Raw genomic sequence first — 20,575 nt, 5'->3', positions numbered from 1 at the left:
CGTTAAGGCACATGTGACGTGAGGAGATGATCTGAGACAGACAGCATAGCTTCATCAGGGGCAGACTGTGCCTCACCAGTCATACCTAGAGTGATGGCATCAGTAGGGAAAGGAAGGGCAACGGCTGTCCTCTACTTGTAGAAGGCCTCTGACATGGAACCCACTTCATCTCTGAATTGGAGAGAGCTGAAGGGTGGACTATTCCACAGATAAGGATCTGACTTAGGCTGCTGCAGGTGGCATTTTATTTTTCAATATATAAATGAATTCACATCTAATGCCCTAACAGAGCATTAGCTTTTCTGTTAACGCTCTTACCAGCAAAATTTAGTGATTATTTCTACTTTATTTCTTTCACCTTTTCCATTACTTCCCTATGACAGACAAGCAGCAGCAAAAAATAAAAGCCAAACAAAAGCTTTGTCTTACTTCTCAATATTCAGAGTATCCAACTCTGAGAAGAGACGGAAAAGATTATTTTTACAAGTCCAAAGTCCTTCCAGAGTTTTGGTATCATCTGTTTCCTGGCATTACAAGAAGCGAGAAGTGTTTTGCACAGCAAAGTGAGTTGTTCAACTGTTCAAAAGACAGTTGCATAAGATGAGACAGTGGAGTCATCTTGAGGTGGTCTAAGCACGCATTTCCATTTTTGCCCTCTTTGCTTTCCTTAGTTTCACGCCTCAAATTTCGAGTTTCTCAATACTTTCCATCTCTGCCCACATCCTTCCTTCCCCTAACAGACCTGCCATCGCATGGAAATAGCAGAGATTTAATCAGCAGTGCATGTCAGTCTAAACTTTGCAACACGTGATGGTTCAGCAGTCAAGCTGTCTGCACGCTTCAAGTCAAGCATGCCACATAGAATGACTGGCTCAATCTTGGAACCACCAGCTTTAAATCTCTTCCTATGCATGTTACTTTGTATAATTAACACAGTGGTGACACAGAGGTTAATGCCATACTGAAAAAGGAGAAAGAATCAGTTAACTGATGTCAAGCCTTGAGAGTATCACTGCTGCTAACTGACATCGCAATTACTCTTCAGTTTTGGTCTTAAGCAAAATTACTTCATGCATCGAGATCCTCACAAACTATTTTATATAGCACAACGTTTACTTATTGCATCCTTCCTTGGCAAAGCCTTGGAAAAGGAGCAACAGCACAACACAAAGCATTCAGAAGCGTGAACCATTTCTAAAAACGAAAACAAATTATAAAAATCACAGCACACAACATCTGAAATTGTATTCAGTATTACAATGTATTATGTGCAAAATTCACCATTTGCCTTTTACAAAATGAAATACAAACATGTGCCAGGGGTTTCAAATACATGGCAAACTAACATTGAAAATGCTACAGATCTTTGTATGTACAATACACGTGTCGCTTGTGATGTATTTCTGCAATCATCTGCCCACACAGGACCTGGAGAAAACTTCATGTCTCTCTAGGAAAAAAACAAAAAACAAAAAGCCAGCCCTACCTGACTTCAGGAGGACCCACAGCATCACCCACAGCACCAGCTATCTTGCACAAGCCTACAGAACACACATATTCAATACCATTTTATCTTTGTACACGTAGGACTCTGACCTTCACGTCACCTACTGAGTTACTTAAGAGTCATGAAATGCTACAACATACTCTTCAGTCCAAAACACGTTTTGATGGTGCTGACAGACTACACAAAATGGTTAGTGTTCACTGTACTGATACATCTAATCCTCTGCTAACCCCAGCAGTATCTGGGATAGGTGCTGCCAAATCCCTCTGCAAATCTACAATGAAGTTTACACGTGAGTTCGTTGCCAACCTCTGCTCATTTTCTGCAGGGAGCCTGAACCAGCAGACTGACACATTTTAATCCCAAATTCTGCTCTTAAATTCTTTCTCTGTCCCTTCTCCACATCCTCTTTTTTTCAACTTCCCCTTCCAACCACCCAGTTCTATCTAAAACAATGCATATAAACAACAATCCAGATAACAGTACCTAAAGTTCTGATAAAGGCACTGAAATCACCAGTGCCAATGTTACAATCTTCTTACACATAACAGAAATGTCATAAACTCTCCCGTAACAGGAAAAGAAGAGAAACCAAAGAGACTTTTAATGCAATACTCTAAAACCAGCAAGAGATTTATTCTTGTATATTAAGTGTTAAAATCACATGCATAATTATAGAATATTTTATAGTTAAAAAAATATTTTAAAAAACAACCCTGACAGTTTACCTGCAACTGCTATAAAATTTCTAGGAAATATATATAAAAACATGGAGCTTTTCTGTAATAAAAAAAAAATTAGAAAAGGATGCAATCATCCAGGTAATGAGCTAACTGATGCCCTGCATCGGACAGTCTTGTCCAACTCACGCTGGTGAAACTGAGCACACACCAGAGAGTTTACTGAAGTAATTATCTAACATACGTATATTTAAATCAAAGTGACATTTGGCTAAAGGATGAGTGTAAGAAAATAGATTTTTGGCACACTACAGCAAAAAGAACTGCAGAGGGCCACAGTATGATGTTTCATTTCAGGCAAGTCTGTGGTACAGGAAATTCAGCTTCACGGGCTGCTCGCTCAAACGCTCAGGTGGAATATTCTGCACAACTAGCCATATGCATGGTTTACATGTATTACTGTTTTTTCTAAGCAACACTAGATGTGTTCTGCACACATTTCGCTAGGCATTTGTGGTTTAAAACCTGCACAGACCGTTTCAGCTCCTAAAGCAGGGAGCTAACAAGGTTATTTCCAACAGGTAAGCAAACAGAAGTGGAACTGTCGATGGCTGGCTTTAAGAGGCAGAGTCGTCGTTCTGAAAGATGGCACTGTAAGGATCGCTGTTAATGCGCTTGTAGACGAAGTGAAAGACCTGGGGCTGCGGGCGGCTGTGCAGCTCAGCCTTTATCTTCTGGGGGTAGGTGTCTTCCGTCAGCTGCTGCCAGGTGTCATCGATAAAAAGAAAGAGGCTATATTCTTTTGGGTTGTCCACTTTGAACTTCTCAGCACACAGCTGGCACACATCTTCTGTAGTGATGTACGGTCTTACCAGCAAGGTCTTTCCTGTGCATCCACTGTTAACTTCCTGGAACGCAACTCGAAGGTAGTTCTGTTGGATGAGAAAACGGGCGTCAAAAGAAAAAACAACCGAGAGAAAACAAAACATCCTCTGAAAATTCAAGAGTCAGCAATGAACAACCAAACACCCTTGCGTTCCAGTTGTGAAACAAATACCACTGCTTCCTGTAAATTCTGACCACCTTGTGAATCGCAATGTCGGTGGTGAAACTGGCAAATCTGCAGCTGGGCGTTACTGAAACTCAGCAAGCCAACATCCCCCTTTCCTTGCTTTGCATTCTAGCTCTGCAATTAGGAGTGAACAGATACAGCCTTCAAGACATATGGAAAGCCCCAGTGATTTTAACAGGACTTCACATTAGGCTTTAACAGGAAACAAAATGCTGAAAAGCAAAATAAATATCTGAGACAGCGCATCCAAGAGATGCTGCTGATGCCACTGCTGGGTCACTACAAAAAACCAGAAACTTCATGCAGTATGTTAGTCAGAAGCAGAAAAAAAGCTCCAGCTAATTTCAAGAAAACAAGGATGTTGGTCCACGAGCTACTACGTGATAAGCATCTTTTTGCAGTCTGATACTGCAGCATGCACAAGGTAATCCAGCCTCATGCAGGATATTTTCATTGAGTTTATCAGTGTCTGATATGACAAATTTTGTAAGACGGTGTTTTCCTCCTCCAAAGAAGGCACAAAGGGATGCTGCAAAAGAATAAATTTACTCTGCTGCATTCGAGTACATTTAGATGATCTTGAGGCAAAAGCTGGATCTTTTTTCCTCGACTGAAACTGACATAATCCCACAAGTCTGACATAACACACCATTTCATTTTGTTTAAAAAGGAAATTAACTAGAATTGAAGACCATCTAAAGCAAACTAGGAAAGTGAGAAAGACCTGCTTATTGAGTGAGCTGTTACCTGTCTGTATGCTAAATAAAACAAGCATGCCAAACCTGAAGAAGCAGGGAGAAAAAAAGCAGCACTGCACGCTTCAGTTTTAATTTCTAATGTACTTAATGTACAGAAGGTGTGTTTTTAAATGCACGTGCATTCATGCAGGTAGGAACGCTCCAAGGAGAGGCCGAAGGTTGCCCATAACTCAGTGTTAAAATTATTTATGGAGCATTGGAAAGTTGTGTTTAATCCTCATCAACATATGGGATTTTTGCTTTTGATGACCCTTTGAGGAATGGAGAATGAAGGTCTTCAAGTTTCACTAGGCTGCAGCACAGAAGCACAGTGAGTGCATCTTGGTTCGATGGGAGAATTAGTTGAGCTGAAGTCACTTCATGCTTTTGTCATAGGAAAGGTACTTTATTTCAAGGACTGTAGGATGCTGAGAAAGAAAATGGAAAAGTGGCATTCGGAGTAGGCAGCAGAGGCTCTCTTTTAAAAGAGACACCAGAAGAAGCACTGTAGAACTTCAGTGCCAGCTCTTCCCCAAACCCCTGCATCTCCCCAGACCCAGCACAGCACCAGCTGTACAGTTAGGTTGGCTGAAGTTGGCTTGCTGAGGAAAGGAAGAATAAATGGAACGCAAGATCCTGCCCAAAGAATCTTCTGCACTTTAGGCATCCAGCAAAGACCCCGGGAGGTGGATTTTCCTATGATGCAGTGTTCTGTGAGAAAGAACATCAGATTCAAGTAGGCTGAGACTCTTCCTTAATACAGGTAAGCACAAATAAAGAACGGATCCCAGTAAGATGGACTAACTCTGCGCACTGGCTGTAGGTTGGTATTTCTGTTAACCAGCTCTCCTCTTAAGACACAAATTGCACAAGACTGCTTCTTTTCTCAGTTCCTTCCTGTTCAGTGTTGATCTGTAGTTCTTTATATGCACTCTGATAAAGCAGAAGAAGCCTGAGCTGGAAGGTTTCATTACCTTCTGGATTACCCCACACCTTCACTTCTCAAGCGCTTAATTATGTAATAAATAATTGATGGTTGTCACTAGAAACTTTGTGCAGTGAACCACAAACAACTGAAGTGAAGAAGTTAATCCTTCTTGATTACATCATCTTCCTCTCTTCGGTCCACAGAATCCCACAGCTTTATGTGGAAAAATAAGCAGGCCTGATTTTTAAAGATGAAATAATTGTAACTTTTGTTATTCTTCAGTTGAAGTTATTGACCTACTCTGAAAGAGCAGTAAGAAATGAAGAAACAAACATGAAGACACCCAAGTAATAGAACACTACTCCTTGCACTGACTTTAAATCTGTAGATAACTACTCTCCCACCTCTCCACTCTGCCACCTGCTGTATGGCACTATGAGCTACTGGGGAGCTGTGCTGATTCACGTACCACTGGAGTTCCAGATCTGTTCTTTTTAGCAGTAGAACACACAAAAAAGTTAAATCAAGAGATATGATTCAGTTTGTCCATGCTCTGAGTGATTCAAATAGAAGGATGGCTGGGAAAAACATATTTGGTATTTTCTCCAGACATCATAATTGAACACTGTTATAAAGTACAAAGACTTCAGAACTGAGGAAAATTTCCCAGCCTCATTCTCAGCACTGCTTCAACCCAGTTACTTCATAACCCCAGGGCAATCATAACAAATCATAACTCTCAGATGGGGATTTCCAACATAACAATTACTCCTGGCTCTTCTGCTTAAGCCCTGGGCTCTACCTGAAAATCATCAACTGAAGGTATCGTCCTGTTAGCCGTCCTCCTCTTGTGCCATTGCCTGAGAGTATCTCTGGCTTCTGAACTTAGCAGTCTGGCAGCTTGCTCCTCCTGGAAATTCTTGATCAGGGAAAGTGCTCCATAAGCGCTTGTCAAGTAATAGCCTCCTGTGAAGGACAGCAAGGGAAGAACTTCTCAGAGCAGTCACAAACACGGTACTACAAACACAATTCTTACGTACATGATAGCGCCCGTATTCTACTGTCAAAATAATAATACATATAGCAGCTCATTAGCCTGCTAAATATTGAACAGTATGTTCTTAGCTGCTAAGAGAGATGTAGCAGTCAGACACAGTCCACATTATCAAGCAGTGAAACAGTATCTAGCTCTTGGTCCACTGGTACTGGGGACAGCTGGTTCCTTAAGGGACTTCTTATCCTCCCAAGCTTCAAGAACTGGTGACATCAACATCTGTCAACTGCTTAATCAAAATGAAAGAATCTACCCACTGTTCAGGAACATGAAAGCAACAAAGTAATGACAGAGTTTGCCACGCACCCAGGAAGCACGTCAGAGTTTGATCTGTCTTTTAGAAATAAGGCTCTGGTTTCAAATAGCAGCCTCTTGGCCTTTAGTTTTGCAATAACTTTTATAAACACAAGACCTAAGAGCCAAAGCAAACAATACGTTACATTTAAACTGCAGAACCCCAAAGCACTGAACAATTTCTCCTGTACAGATTGTCAGCTGGTGCTGAAGACAGAGCCGAACAATGGCCAGACTACTTTTGTTGAATTAAAAAAAAATAATCAGTAAAAAGTTCAGTAAATGTAACCATGTTTGTGCTCTCCAGTTTCATATCTCAAGTATTTTCCAGGCAAAGACACACAAGCAATGAATGCACTCAGAGGATGCTCCACACATGAAGGCAGGGAACTCACTAGTTCCAACTGGGAGGAATCCCAACGAGGCTCTTCCATGCATAACATCACGTAAGAGGATACAGCAATTTCATTAAGCCATAAGATGGCAGAGATGTGCGACAAATACACGTACATAAAATCACAGCTGAGTTTGGTCTAAAGAACCTTTACACTTCCTCATAAAATGACAGATTCTGTGGCCTATCAAAGGCTTGCAGAATACCTGTTTGTCAAGAACATCATCAGGAAAGCAGAAGGGAGATTTCCCTTCCTCTAGCAGATTTCAGCCAATCAAGTGTGCCTTAGGAAACACATTCCTAGGGCTAAAAAAAACTTCATGAGAAACAAATATTGGCAAGAAGTGAAGATCATTGAAGGGAATATGTTCTTAAAAGCACTGACCTGGCAAAGACTTCTCCAAGTTTTTACAAGTACTTAAGCCAATCTCCATTATGTGTCACAACTTAACTGAAAGCTACAGCCCTAGAAATACCCTCAGGATACTTTCAGGCATTGAAGGATAAACACATTTGGCACCTGCACAGTACACGTTCTTGCTTGCCAAGTCAGGATGCCTCCTCCTTCTGGGCCAGAACCAAGATACTCCCTCTTAAGGTTATAAGACTCTCCTTGGCCACTCAAGCTTAATGCCGTAAACAAACCAACTCTTACTTAAATGATGCTACTGGCATCAGGATTTCCCTTGAAAGTACTCCTACTTGAATGAGGTAAAGATACTGCATAGTGATGCAAAGCCCTTCCCATGCCCTTTCCTCAGCTCTCATAAAAAAAATAAACAAACGTTACCTTCTCCATGCAGCAAAGATGGATCCAGCAATTCCATCATGTACTCAATTTCAGTATCCAGCTCCAGCATGTCACACTGAGCTAATACATACGTCAACACAGGCAAGAAGTCATCAGCTCCATACAGCCTCCCTGTGGTGAAGGAAATAAGCAGTGATACACAAACCACACCTTTCTCTCAGTTTTGTCACTTGAACATAATGCATTATTTTGCTGCCTTTCTGATCAGTGTCTGCATTACTCTGCAGTCTTCTGTTATCAGTGTGTGGCAAAGAGAATGTCATCTGGCACTCAACAGCCAGGACACCAACGCCCACATGATGCTATACTTCCAACAAACACAAATCTGATGACGTGTGCCTTGAAGCATGCAAGAGAATGTAAAGACTGGGCTCAGCTTGGTATCAGTTCATCTGGTCAACTCCCAGCTGTGCCCTATGTCCAGCCTGATCTCCACTCTCATTTCTATCACAGGCTAAAAAGATGATGAATAGGCATTTTACTGTTTTATGCAGGAACACCCACTTTCTGGGAAGAACCAGTTACTAATGCCAGCTTGAGTTTGAATACCAGCACAGAGTCTAGAATATAAAAGCCTATTAAACTTCATATGGAAACTCATCTCTTTTCCTTGACACAGCACAGTTGTAAGTGCCACTGAACAAGGTCTAATGCATCATCCTTAACCAGCTGGTGAAGCACCATTACCAAAGCATTACATAGCTGAAGTACAGATTGTGCTGTACATGCATCTGTCTGCCTTCCTGCCACTTTTACTGCATTTAAACTTTGCTTAGAAAAGTCAATGAGTGCAAACCCCTAGACTTGGCTGAAGTGTGTTCACTGCAGAACCGACATAATGGCCACTTGAAACCAGCAGAAGCAGGAATCATACCTTATTCTTTGGTGAAAGTGCAGATGACCTAACGGCTGATCTAAAGTTAAACCAGCTAAAGCATATCCTTCAAGTATGGAGGGTAACTGGCTGAGAGCACACGAAGCAGAAATTAACAGGCACAACTGGCTATGCAAGAGTTAGCCAGCAGCAGTCTCTCCACAGTTCTCTTCTGTGTGTTGGAAGCACCTTACACAACGTGGTAACAGCTGCAGCACTTCAGGCCAAAATTCCCAGATGCATTTTAAAATGCAGAAGTTTGCACTGAATGTAAGTTGGGCAAGACCTTGGACTTAAATGCACTTCAGACCTAGAAGCACTTTGATCAGCAGCACCACGTCCAGCTTCAGATTCAACATCCATTTTGAAAACAAACTGCCTACCACCACCAGCCGCTGTTATTTGCTTAGGGAAAAGCTACCCTACAAGCAGCACTGCTCACCTTAACTCATGACCTACCACAGCAGTGTACTGTAAAGTCTCCAGGTGACAGAGTAGCACCTATGCAATAACACAGCACCCTTGCAGTTGTTTTACTGTATACTGTAGTTGTCTGACTGCATGCTGCATTTAATTACTACACTGAAATACTGGGTGCACCCTCAATTACTACTTTCCAGACAAATACTCACTTAGACAGTGTTGAACTCAGTGCTCACACACAGGACAGCCTTTCTGGCAGTCCCAGAAGTCTACAGTTAAGCAAAAGATTTCTATTTATTTAATTCTTTTAAGCTGCTTCACAAATCTACTTCACGCTGAATCTGCAGGCGTGCTGCCAGATGCATCAGAGATAACAGGAAAGAAGAGAAGAGAAAGAATCCCTCTCAGAAAGGCAAGGTGATACGCTTTGAGAACTCCAGGACAAGATGTGTATTGGTAAAACCAAGTGGTTTAGCATCCTGCATTGAAACACAACCCCAGGTTTGGAGCTCAGTGAGCTCGAACCACAAGCAGCACCATACCTGAGTTATTCTCCATAACTGTGTAAATCAGTTTGCAAACTCTCAGCAGCAGCATGACTTTCTTTTCAGGCGAGTACATTTTCTGCATGGTCATGAACTTGACTTTAATCTTCTCAACATCCACAAAGTCTGGTGTTGGAACAAACACGCCCAGTTCCTGAGGATTCCTCTGCCGTACCAGCTGCAGGTTTTCCTTCAGCTGTTTCCAAGAACCATCTGCAGTATGAAACTCTTTCAACATCGCTTCTATGTGGCCCTTCAATGGCTTCAGAATGCACTTATGCATGGCTTTCTCCAGGACAACATCTGCAACGGGAAACACAAAGCCAGTTGATTTCCTCCTCTAGAGCAGTGCCAGAGTTAATATAACCATTCCCAAGACAGATATTGCAGAGGGGAAAAAAAAACACAATTACCAAGACCTATTTATTATACGGGCTGAGCTTCCAGATGTTTGTTAACAAGAGAACAAAGAAGCAGAACAGAATCTGTATTCCATTTTCATTTACCGCCATCTGGTAAACAACAAAAGAAGCAAACAAGCAGGAAAAAAAAAACCCCACCAAAAAAACCCACCACAAACCCACAGACTGACCCCAAAAAGGAAAAAAGCTGTGGCTCCACTTGGCTTTTTTCTTCTGTTGGCCAGAAATCTGAGTTTCGTTTCGCTTTAAGTTCAGACCAACTTCCAAACTCACAACATAACACAGCCAAAACCATAACTTGTATCTGCTTTGGCAGAAGACTCATTCTTTTTGCACAGTTTCCATCAGAAACTACAACTCAATCAAAGTCTCCTACAAACTTGACTCAGCTTTGTCAAGCTCTTTAAGAACTTTGAAACATTACGGGCCTTAAACTATAAATGAAAAGGAAGCCGTGTTTGTCTCGCTTGAGATTTCATCATGCAAGCCTGCACACAGCTTTGTCATCAACTTTGAAGTTCTTTGTTTGGCAATAGTGTGCACGTGGCACAGCCACTTGTTCTTTTTTATTTGCCTGCTCTACTCAAGCTTTTCATTAAGAGTCACACTCCATGTTCATAGCATGGACCACATCAACGGAGAAGGATTTTTGGCTAAATGTTTTCCCTGCCAACCTCTATTTTGTAAGCCAATTTCCTCTCCCACCGCTCAGTATCCCTTTGACAACATGGCTTACATTATTAGCTCACACAAATTAGCTGTACCATGCACAAATCCCACATGCACAAAAGAAACATGGGGCCTTTCAGCTTGATGCAGGCAGGCCTGCAACTACGGGCAGGCAGAGAGCACAGAGGTCAGCTGGAACATTAAAACTACAAACCATTTTTAAGGCTTGGGATTTTTTTTATTTCCAATAAGTTTTGTCTAACTCTGTTTTCCTCGCCTTATTTTCTCAGACAATATTTGACTGTCCTGGAAGGACATTTTTTCTTTCTGGGTTTTTAACTTCACATCTCTTTTCTTTCTCCTCTTATAGTCCCTATCCTTCATACGTAGCCTTTTTTCTGCTTTTCTCTGGCAGGCAAATCCCAAACTATGCATAAAGGCATCTGAGTTCTCTGTCACAACGCTGCAAAATCTGCTGGAAGGGAGAAAATACAAACACATTTGCCTTGATTTTCCTGATTTCCTTATGGCCATCTTACACAGAGTGAAAGGCAGATCCAGCTTCCCATCTGACCAGAGCCACCAATCAGACCCCAACAAGTGGCAGCATTTCAAACAAACCATCCTTACCTATTTACTTTGCAGAGCAAAGCTAACGTCAAACCCTAGAAATGGGCACAGTACTCCACATAATAACCCATTAACAATAATATTCAAATTATAATTAGTATTACAGCATCTCCAGGTTGTGAGCTGAGTTAACCTCTTTGCATTTTTCCAAGACACAAATCAGCAAATTCATGTTTACTGCAGAAAAAGCCAACTCTTTTCAAATATCCAACAAATAACACATCAAATGTCCAATAGGCTCCAGGGTACTCAGTGTTTCAGCAATAACAGTCACTCCTCAGACTCAAATAAAAAACCCAATAAACCAACAAACCCAACAAAAAAAAAGGAACAGAAAAAATATAATTTAAGAATCACTTAATGTTCCTGAAGTGATACTTAAATAAGCCTTGAGCCTCAAAATGGGAACTGGAAATGCTTTGATAAATGAATTGTAAGGCCAGCCAGCTAGTTTCGCTGTGACTTGTGGAAGCACATCTGTATCCGACGCTGACACGCTATTTTATTTTTTCCACTGCAAACCACACAGCTCTGATTCTAGAGAGGACAACACATCAGTAACAGCAAGTGTCCTTACATGCCCTCCTACAATCCTCACTGCCTCAAATTGCAGCAAACTCTCAATTCCCCACTACCAACTTGTGTTGCTCCACTGGCATCACCTATTAGCTCCCAGCCTCTGGATTTACATGCATGACTTCTTTATCACCTAACATTGGTCCAACTGTTCTTTGGTAAAAGGACTCAGCGGGGTCACAGAGAGCCTCGGATCCATTACAAAAAGCACAAACAAAATTGCTTGGGATGCTAAAAGCAAAGGGTTGCTTTGGTACGCCATCTCCAGTGGTGCAGATCTTACAGGAGCAGCATGCAGGCTCTTGTTCATCGCTGGCAAAATGCACAGCTAATGCTGGTGACCGCACTGAAAAATAATGTGCTGTAATTGAGAATTTGCTCTGTCCAGTAGTGTTATTGTGCTCTTTGTATCTGTTGTCATTTCCATGGAAATAAATAGAAGGCATTACTTTCAGCATGACCTACAGGATGGCCAAGTGCCCAGTTCCTGGCAGATGTCAGCACTGACACATAGCTAGCCCACAGTGCAGACAGGGACGTCTCAAAAGGAGCAGTGTTTGGAAGTAAGGCTTCACACACCCACACATCCTGCACAGCCCTGTGCAGTGGCAGAAGCTGACAGACTAGGGAAGAAAATGGTCTCTGAGATGAACCTTCCCTTGCTTTGCCTGCAGAAAGCACACCAGTGAGTCACAGATGTATTTGTTCTAGGTTTGTTTTGCTTTAATCAGACGAGTTGTGGGCTGTTCAAAACTCACACTATGGCTGTGTGGTAAATGAGTCCTCTCTTAAAAAGGCACAGGGAAAGCCACAGAACAAATCAAAGGGATGGCCAGGAACAGGAGAACCAAACCAAACTGCCTTTGCTCAATGTTTTTACCACTGCTTCCTGCCCTCCCAATGGGGTTTCCACTTTGGAGAAGTGTTCTTCAGTGACCTGGAAGAAGGTTGTAGTGAGATGGGGGTCAGGTAACAGTGACAGGATGAGATGGAATGGCTTGAAGTTGCACCAGGGGAGGTTCAGGTTGGCTGTTAAGAACAACCCCTTCTCCCAAAGAGTGGTGAGGCAGTGGCACAGCTGCCAGGCAGTGGTGGGCTCACCTGGAGGAGTCCCAGAGCCGTGGGGATGTGGCACTGAGGGACGTGGGCAGTGGGCACAATGGGGTGGGCTGAGGTTGGTGATCTTAGTGGTCTTTCCCAACCTTAATGATTCTATAGATTCTAATGAGAGGAGTAACAGAGGGGGGAACCATTTCTCTCAACTCAACATGGTAAGGTACAAGGATGAACAACTGTGGAGGAGGAAAAAAAGAACACATAAGCACTTAGAAATAGCTCAGCCAACAGGAGGCTTTCAAGAAGAAATAATAGCATACCATTATAATTCTTTTAGGATAACAGTCAATGAAGAAGAGCAGGTGGTAGTCTGTCTCTTGGCCTTTTTGAGACCCTCAACCCTATTCCATGCAGCTTTCCTATAAATACGGGAAATAGGGTCTAGTTGTGGTTATTATAAGCAGGGCATGTGAACTGAAAACGCTGCACTTTCTGGGAACTCACCAACAGTTTACTGTCAAACAAGAAATACTAGAAAAAATTAGAATGAACTAAAACACTGACTTTCCACAACAAGAATAAAAAGGCAAAAAAAAAAAAAAAACCAACCCAAAAAAACACAAGATGAAGTGATTAAGCACGTCAAGAAGAAAAGCTGAATTGCAGAGTCCTGTGACTATTTCAGCAACCATTTTGATGGGGTCTGAGAAAATAGCATCCCCCAGTGAGACATGCTAATCACAGCAAGGTCATAGTCAAGTGGCAGGAAGCAGACTTGGTTTGACTGTGCCAAGGCCAGCCAGCTGGAGGTGCAGAGACCAGGCAACCCCACAGGGAACACAGGGCTGGAAACCAGAGTTGGAAAGGGGATGAATAAAGTAAGGTCCTCAGTCACTGAGGTGCCACATGACAGCATCCTAGATATAAAAAGCTGCTGCAGCAAGGACTGACGATGATTTCCACGTCCACTGTCAGTGGAAACAGGTACAGGGAGGTGAAGTTAGGCAAGGGAAAACCTTTCTGTGTCCAGGAACAGTTAGCAGGCGTTCTCTGGAGGCTTGGGACTCCTGATCAGTGGATGCTTTTGAGCACTGCCCAGAGCAGCTGAGCCATGGGCACGGGCCATCATGCTCTCTCCTGCACCAACAGGCTCCTCCTCACTGACCCTGATCCCCCTGTCACAGTACTGTCCTGATCCTAAGAGCTCTCCCCAAACCTGATATCCCACACTGAAAAACCCATCATGCGTTAGAAATAGCAAGAGATAACAGGCAGCATTCTTTCCAGGCAGCTTTACATGCAATCAACTAAGACTTCCTTGCCAAATTCCTTAAAGCTGACCGTCCCAGGTTCAGGCACTAGGACCCTGTCTGGTGACACCTGACAACAGTGACTGTTCACTCAGCACCAGTGACACCACCTCCCAAGCACCTGCTAGTTGAGCAGGATCTCCTCTTGAACAACAGAAGCCAGACACCTTTAATTCCATCCCAACACTGGGAATCCTACTGTTCCAGGAAGGTCTACAATTCTGTACTGAAATAGTCAAGTAAAAACCTGGATAGCAGGCAGAGATGCTTTCAAGCTCTCCATAGGAACGACTACATCTTGCTGTCACATAGTTATCTGCTGAGATCAGCAACATCTGATGCTCCTGATTCACTTCCAGGATCCAGCAATAGACAGCAGTTGTTTCAAAAGCAAGTTCATTTGTTTAAAAGCATCCCGCCTTACACATTAATTGCATTTAGTCAGAGGATCAGAGCTATACTTTGTCACCGAAGAAAACCGATGTAGTTATTATGTCTCATAACTTCAACTATTCCAAACTACTAAAACATTTAAAAGCAGACATTTTTCCAAACCTCCAGAGACTCAGTCTGACTGAACCACACCCTTGGAATGAAAAGTACAAGCTAAACAGAGCTTTGACCAAACTGCTAGTAAATACAGCTCTGTATTCCTTGTCAAATTGCCAATACTCTGCAGAAGGCCAGAGGAAAAGGCCCCAAACACCAGTGCTCCAATTGCCTTTTTCTTCCACGTAACACCTACTTAATATAGTTCTTCTAAAGAGTCTCAACTTGGAGGACTCTCAGTGTATATTTGCTCTAGCATTGCTTATTAGTTTTGCTTGACTTTCCATAAGTGAAGTTCAGGTTACATGAAGCATTTCCTCTCAGGCAAGGACAGACTGAAATGTCAACATAAAATCACCCTCTACTGCCAGAGAAAGAACTATCCTGCCAATTTTGCACTGGGCCAACTGTTGGGACACTGGGGTATAGGAGAAAAACAAGCAAATTAGGACTGAAGTGAGCTCACAAGGAAAGTATTTTGCCTCGAGGGATGTTACCTCCTGAATGTGGCTTATAGACTCTTTTACAAACGCAGCTCACACTCAGCAAGGCAGAGGGACAGTGGGATTTTATGCAGCAACAATGATTTCACTTTGGTGGATACACAAGTCTCTCCCTGTTGAAAAAACATGTATTCAACCCTATAGCTCATCTGCAACCTTTTATAACCACATACATGCAACAGAGAGATACAGAAATCCAGAGATTAGCATCCCGTTCTCTCCTACACACATTTTGTTTTTCCAGCTCTATCTTTTCAGTTTGTTTCATCTGCATGGACACTGCAGCTTTGCTTAGAGTGAACAAGACTGGATGAATGAGATTTATTTCCACAGTGAATTGCTACAGAACGCCTTTCTGCTCTTAACTGTCACCCCTTTCTAATAAATTCTAGTTTTGCAGCTACTGTGCATACTCAGCATGCTGCTGAAACTGTCCCAGCTTCGGTGCCAGCATTTCAACTGTTTCAGCCCAAAGGAGGGGACAAAACAAGTGCTGACAAAAAAGAGATTTTGCAAAATAAACAGTAGTGCAGATTTAAAACAAGATCATAGGTAAGGAGTCCGATAACTGCTGTTGTTATTTTAAGGATAGCTTTTTATAAACAACTTGGTTGCACCAATCTGAGTTGCTAGGTTTTGGTTTTGTTGGTGTGGAGTTTCTAACATTTTTTAACAACTGAAATACTCAATGTCTTGAATTCTGACAGCAAAATTAATCCCATCTTTCCAAACTTGCATAAAGAATATTACTGTTAATACAGATTGCACACTTCTACCTTCCCTCAAAATACAGCACAGTATTCCTTACCTATTTGGTCCTCTGGAATCAGCGATTCGATTGGGGGATCAAGTTCAGAGCTTTGGGACAAATAGTTCTTAACTTGGGTCATGAACTGCCGAACTGTCTGTAGCATATCTGTGCTGGAAACGTGGCACTCCTTGTTTTCCTGGAGAAAGCTGATATAGTCCTGCACCAGGCATCCAAAGTAAGTGCGTTTGTCCCGGGACATCTCTGCAATCTTCTTAATCATTCTCTTTTCAGGGGTCATGAAGGAACTGAAAACTCCACTAACTTTCCGTAGCTGGGATTTCACAATCTTGGGGAGAACAAACGAACTGTTTCTTTTCTTCTTGGGCTTCAATGGAGGTGCCATGCTTTCTTGGTCACTTTCCCCCTCAAAATCCTCCAGGCTGCTGTTAGTGTCCCCCTCGTAGCCAAACAACGGCATGCTCCGATCGAAGTCCAGCGAGTCAGAGGAGGAGGTAGAAATGCTCATGTCGCTCAGCCTCTGCCTGCCTCCATTCCAGGGTACGTGTGACTCAGAGCTGCTAACTGCAGTCTTCTTGGAAGCTGTTGGAGCTGGCTGGGGTGGGGGGGTTTCGCCTACAACGTCAGCAGCCGCGGGCACACGGGCAGAATTGCAGGCAGGTTGAACTGCGGCCGCGGGCTTTGAGCTGCCGCCCTCCACCTCTGCACAAACAGCCTGCTTCTTCAGCCGAGGAGGCGGAATAGGGGTTGGTTTACTCCGCAGCAAATCCGAGTCTCTCTCTTTCTTATGGTTGACTGTTTCTGGCACGCTCGTCTGCTTTATAGTCCTGGAAAGCTGTGGGCTCATGAGGACGCTATTAATAGAAGGAGGTGGTGGCCGGGGTGGGGGGGAGCGAGGCCTCTCGGTGCCATTCACGTCCTGAGATTTCAGGCTCTGCCTTTTCAGACTTCCAGTGACATCCTGGCTGTGTACTTTTAAGAAGAGTGGATTAATGAAACACAGCGCTCCGTTGGTCTGGCTGCACTCCAGCTCCAAGGGCGTTCTGGTTCGTATAGAATGCACTCCATTTATAAGGCAGAGCTGACGCGAGTCTTTGCAAGCGCTGTCTGAAGGCCCAGGCTTACGGGGAGGTGAAGCATCTGAGGGGCTGCTGTTAGCTGGAGAGCTCCAGAAATCTGAAAAATCAGCATTGCATCAGTGTAAGAATGCAGGACAGCATGCAGATGGCTTTCAGAACATTCAGCTCTACACAACCAGCTTCATGTAGTAAGCAATTCAGACAAGCTTTTATTAATTCAAGGAAAAAAATCCCTGAAATCCCTGAAAGCGCTACCAGATGTAACTGCACGCTGTACTCATTTACACGTATCGTAAGAAATGGAGAACTTCAAATCAGAGCACAGAATTAGGCTTAAAAATTAGCTGAGCACCAAAGAAAGGAACGGATAATGTAACACAGCAACCCTTATGAATTTGAGGCTAAAATGAGCATGATCTCATTACTAGCATCTCAGTCAGGAGTGATCCTCAGCTGGTATTAATAAATCCACTCCATTAAAGACAACAGAATTGAGTTGATCAACTCCAGCTGCCACTTAAAATAACTCAACAAAGACTTTGGTTTGGTTTCCTCTTAAAACAAACAAACAAAACTACAAATGCTCACATTCAGCTGCACTGGGTGCACACAGTCTTCAGCCACACAGAACTGCTCGTGTCCCTTTAAGAGAGCTGGCCTGTAGCCCCATGTTTGCAATGGTGACACAGTTTGTCTGAGGTTTCAGACACTCAGCAGCACATAATTAGACCGAACGTGCCATCCCACACCAGCACAGTGTGGAAAACCTGTGCTAAACCAGCAAATTTCAGCCGCTGCCTCCTGTCCCAGCAAAACATCAGCAGCATTTTTGTGAAACTGAGTCAACAGTAAAGCCCAGTTTGTCGAAGTACAAAGACTGAAACCAGACAAGCCCTCAGGAATAACCACCACACCAAAACAAGTGAAGAACAGCAGAGGCAGGCTTTGCTCAAGTTCGCCAGTCTTGGCAAGGCCCCTTCTTCTGGAGTTTCAAGACACCTTACATTGACTGTTGAGCAAACACGGGCTGAAGGGCATGAATACCCATGGTAGGTCCATGCCTGACAGCTGTACCTTACCTATGGGCAGAAGATAGGGCACAGCCCCTGGCACAAGTCGCAGCCAGAGAACATATGTGAGGAATTTATTATTTTTTCCCTTACAGTGTCACACAGCATCCCTGGTTTTTTTTGTCCTGGCACCATGACTCTGCATCCTGCCTGCAGCACATCTACCATGTGAGCTGTTACAAACATGTACGATGTAAATAAACATTGCTGCAGGTGAAACAGCAGGAGAGGCCAAAAGAATCTGAAGCATGAAAGACTTCTGACAGGAGCAGGATGTTTTCTTCTGTGCCTGCTTGTTGCTTAAGAAAGCTCACTGTTAATAGGAGGGGCCCCTAAGAGTTTTTTTTTTTAGCATCTCTTGGGTCCGCAGTATCACTGAGCTCACTTTTGTGTGCTGCTTTGTATGCGGACACCAAGAAAACCATCAGAAACTTAACTCTGCTGCTCGGCATTTGCTCACAGAAACCTCAAACTTAACCTGGTATGTAGCAGATAATGGATTCCAAATACAGCCTCCACATAGTTAGAGGCTAATCCAATCTCCTCCTCCGTATTCAAAGGCATTAGCTTAAAGAAACAACACACAAGACACAGACAAATGGTTCAACAGGAAGTAAACCATGGTGCTTTCAAGTAGTGAGAACAAAGAGTGTGGTTAGTCTGGACAGCTTGTTCAACATCATCATTCTCCTCCATGGAGATACTCAGATGCTCCCTGAGGGCCTCCAGGTGTCACTGGGAGACCATCTCCATTGCTCTGCATCTCAGTCAGACCATTCTTTTCCAAGTGTTTACCTAATCAGCAATTAAATGTTAGTCTGCGGTCCCACTAAAATTTCACGCTTTCATTTGATCGCCTCACTTTGCAGACAAGAAGTGCAGAAGACAGTTTCTTCTCTAAAACAATTCCTGATCATCAGCCAATACAGCAAAATGCAAAGCAATGCAACTCTCCCCTGTGTATGGCTTCTCTGCGAGCCAAATAGTCCTAGAGAGCCTTGTGATAACACCATGATTTACCGAGGGTCCACTTCTAAATTAAAGATGACTCAAAAGTCTACCAGGACAAGAGACTCCCCTGGCTAACCCTCCCTTCCTGCCAAAGGAAATGAGGCCATTCAGCACTTTGCAGGAGTTGCTCAGTGATTCATTCGGGTTGCGCCCATGTTTCAAATCCTGCCAACCTTTGTATCTGCTGTAATGCTCAAATGTAATGCTCCACGTTTTTACACTGAGCCTTTAATTGGATGCAGCAGTCGTGCTCTTTCAGCCAAACCAACATGCATGAATATGTTCTGTAGATGTTATGTATACACCCCTCCTTTTATTCATAGGCTACAGCATGAAGCCACTGATGTTGAAATTGCCCTCCTAAAATAAATAATCACGTGTCAATCTGAATAAAGCTGCTTATTAATAGTGAATCTCAGTTCCTAGACTATTCCATCAGCTGCAGCAAATTATCCAGCTAGTGCCTGCTATGTGAGTCTGCAGCCAACACTCACCCTTAGAGGACAAGCTGCATCAAATGTTTGCCTGAGGAATTTTTAGACTTGCTTTGCAGCAGCTTAAGGGGCTGCACAGAGGAGAGAGTGAAGGAAGGAAGGAAACAGCACTAACAGAAACATGAATATCACAGAAGATTAAAGAAGGAAGGAAGAACACCAAGGTAACTGCTTGGCAAGTACGTGGTTTGGCCATCCCAGTAAGAGAAGCTGCTTTTCCAAATGAAATTTGGATCATCGCTGACAAACATGAACCGTTTACAGACAGCTTATTTCCTCAAGCTTATAGTGATGCTACGGGGAACGACATCTGTGTAGATGACTACTTACTCAGTCCAAGCTGAGCAATCTCTTCAAGTTCAGCTTCTGTCTTTGCTGCAGCAATAGCATGAGGCAACTTCAGGGTGAATGGAAGGACATCCCTGTTGTGCAACATCAAAGTAAATATGGTTTTCACAACAACATCCAAAGTTTTATAAGACTTTGTTTTCAACACAGGCTGAGATCCAGTTCCTACTTCCTTCTTGAGCTATAGCAGGTAATAAAAGCCTTAAACAAACATTGCATGGTGAAAATTTTATCAGTGCCAGGATTCCTTCACAGTGAAAACCAGTGTGAAGTGCAAATGAGCTTCAAGTTCCCAGTACTCCTCTGGGGCTCATTTCCACAGTCTCACCCTATATTTTCTCCTGCTGCATCAGAATCTCTTACATCTCATCCTTTACAAGTATGCCAGTGAGATGCAAAATGCTATCAGCCTTAATGTTATCTTTTGAATACACTGTTAACTGATCACCAACTTGAATTCCAGTTCTCAGATTAAAAATCTAAACGAATACTTTGGCACCTACCCTAAACACTTCCAAGCTGGGATGTACCGGTCCTACTCTGTTCTAGGCTGAAAACATATCTTACAAAAGAAAGCCTTAATCATTTCTCACACTCAGTTTCTCAAAGGGAGATGCCTGAACAGTGAAAAATAACACAAGCCAGATCTAGTGTAGAAAGCTTTTTTAAGGGATAGAACTACTTAGCCACATGTACACTGTGAGTACCAACAGTGTACCTCTTGCCCACCTCACAGGTACCAACACATCCTGAAGCAACAGCACCTGCTA

At 43.0% G+C, this 20,575-nt stretch overlaps 1 protein-coding gene across 1 annotated transcript in view; it reads right to left on the bottom strand.

The window, feature by feature from the left end:
- Positions 1 to 2,804: 2,804 nt before the first annotated feature.
- RIN2 (Ras and Rab interactor 2) overlaps positions 2,805 to 20,575 on the bottom strand; it is a gene marked incomplete at its 3' end in the record, with an annotated part of 40,005 nt that continues 22,234 nt past the window's right edge. Inside the window, exons 6-11 of the mRNA XM_079550491.1 lie at positions 19,788 to 19,879; positions 15,843 to 16,979; positions 9,317 to 9,622; positions 7,457 to 7,588; positions 5,727 to 5,890; positions 2,805 to 3,119 (exon numbers count right to left, since the gene is read on the bottom strand). Coding sequence (XP_079406617.1) covers positions 2,805 to 3,119; positions 5,727 to 5,890; positions 7,457 to 7,588; positions 9,317 to 9,622; positions 15,843 to 16,979; positions 19,788 to 19,879 — 2,146 coding nt within the window. The remainder of the gene's footprint in view (positions 3,120 to 5,726; positions 5,891 to 7,456; positions 7,589 to 9,316; positions 9,623 to 15,842; positions 16,980 to 19,787; positions 19,880 to 20,575) is intronic.

This window comes from Tetrao urogallus, assembly GCF_951394365.1.
Source record: "Tetrao urogallus genome assembly, chromosome: 2".
Classification (NCBI taxonomy): domain Eukaryota; kingdom Metazoa; phylum Chordata; class Aves; order Galliformes; family Phasianidae; genus Tetrao; species Tetrao urogallus.
Note: the sequence above shows the minus strand (reverse complement) of the source record. Positions and strands in the feature narration are given on the sequence as shown.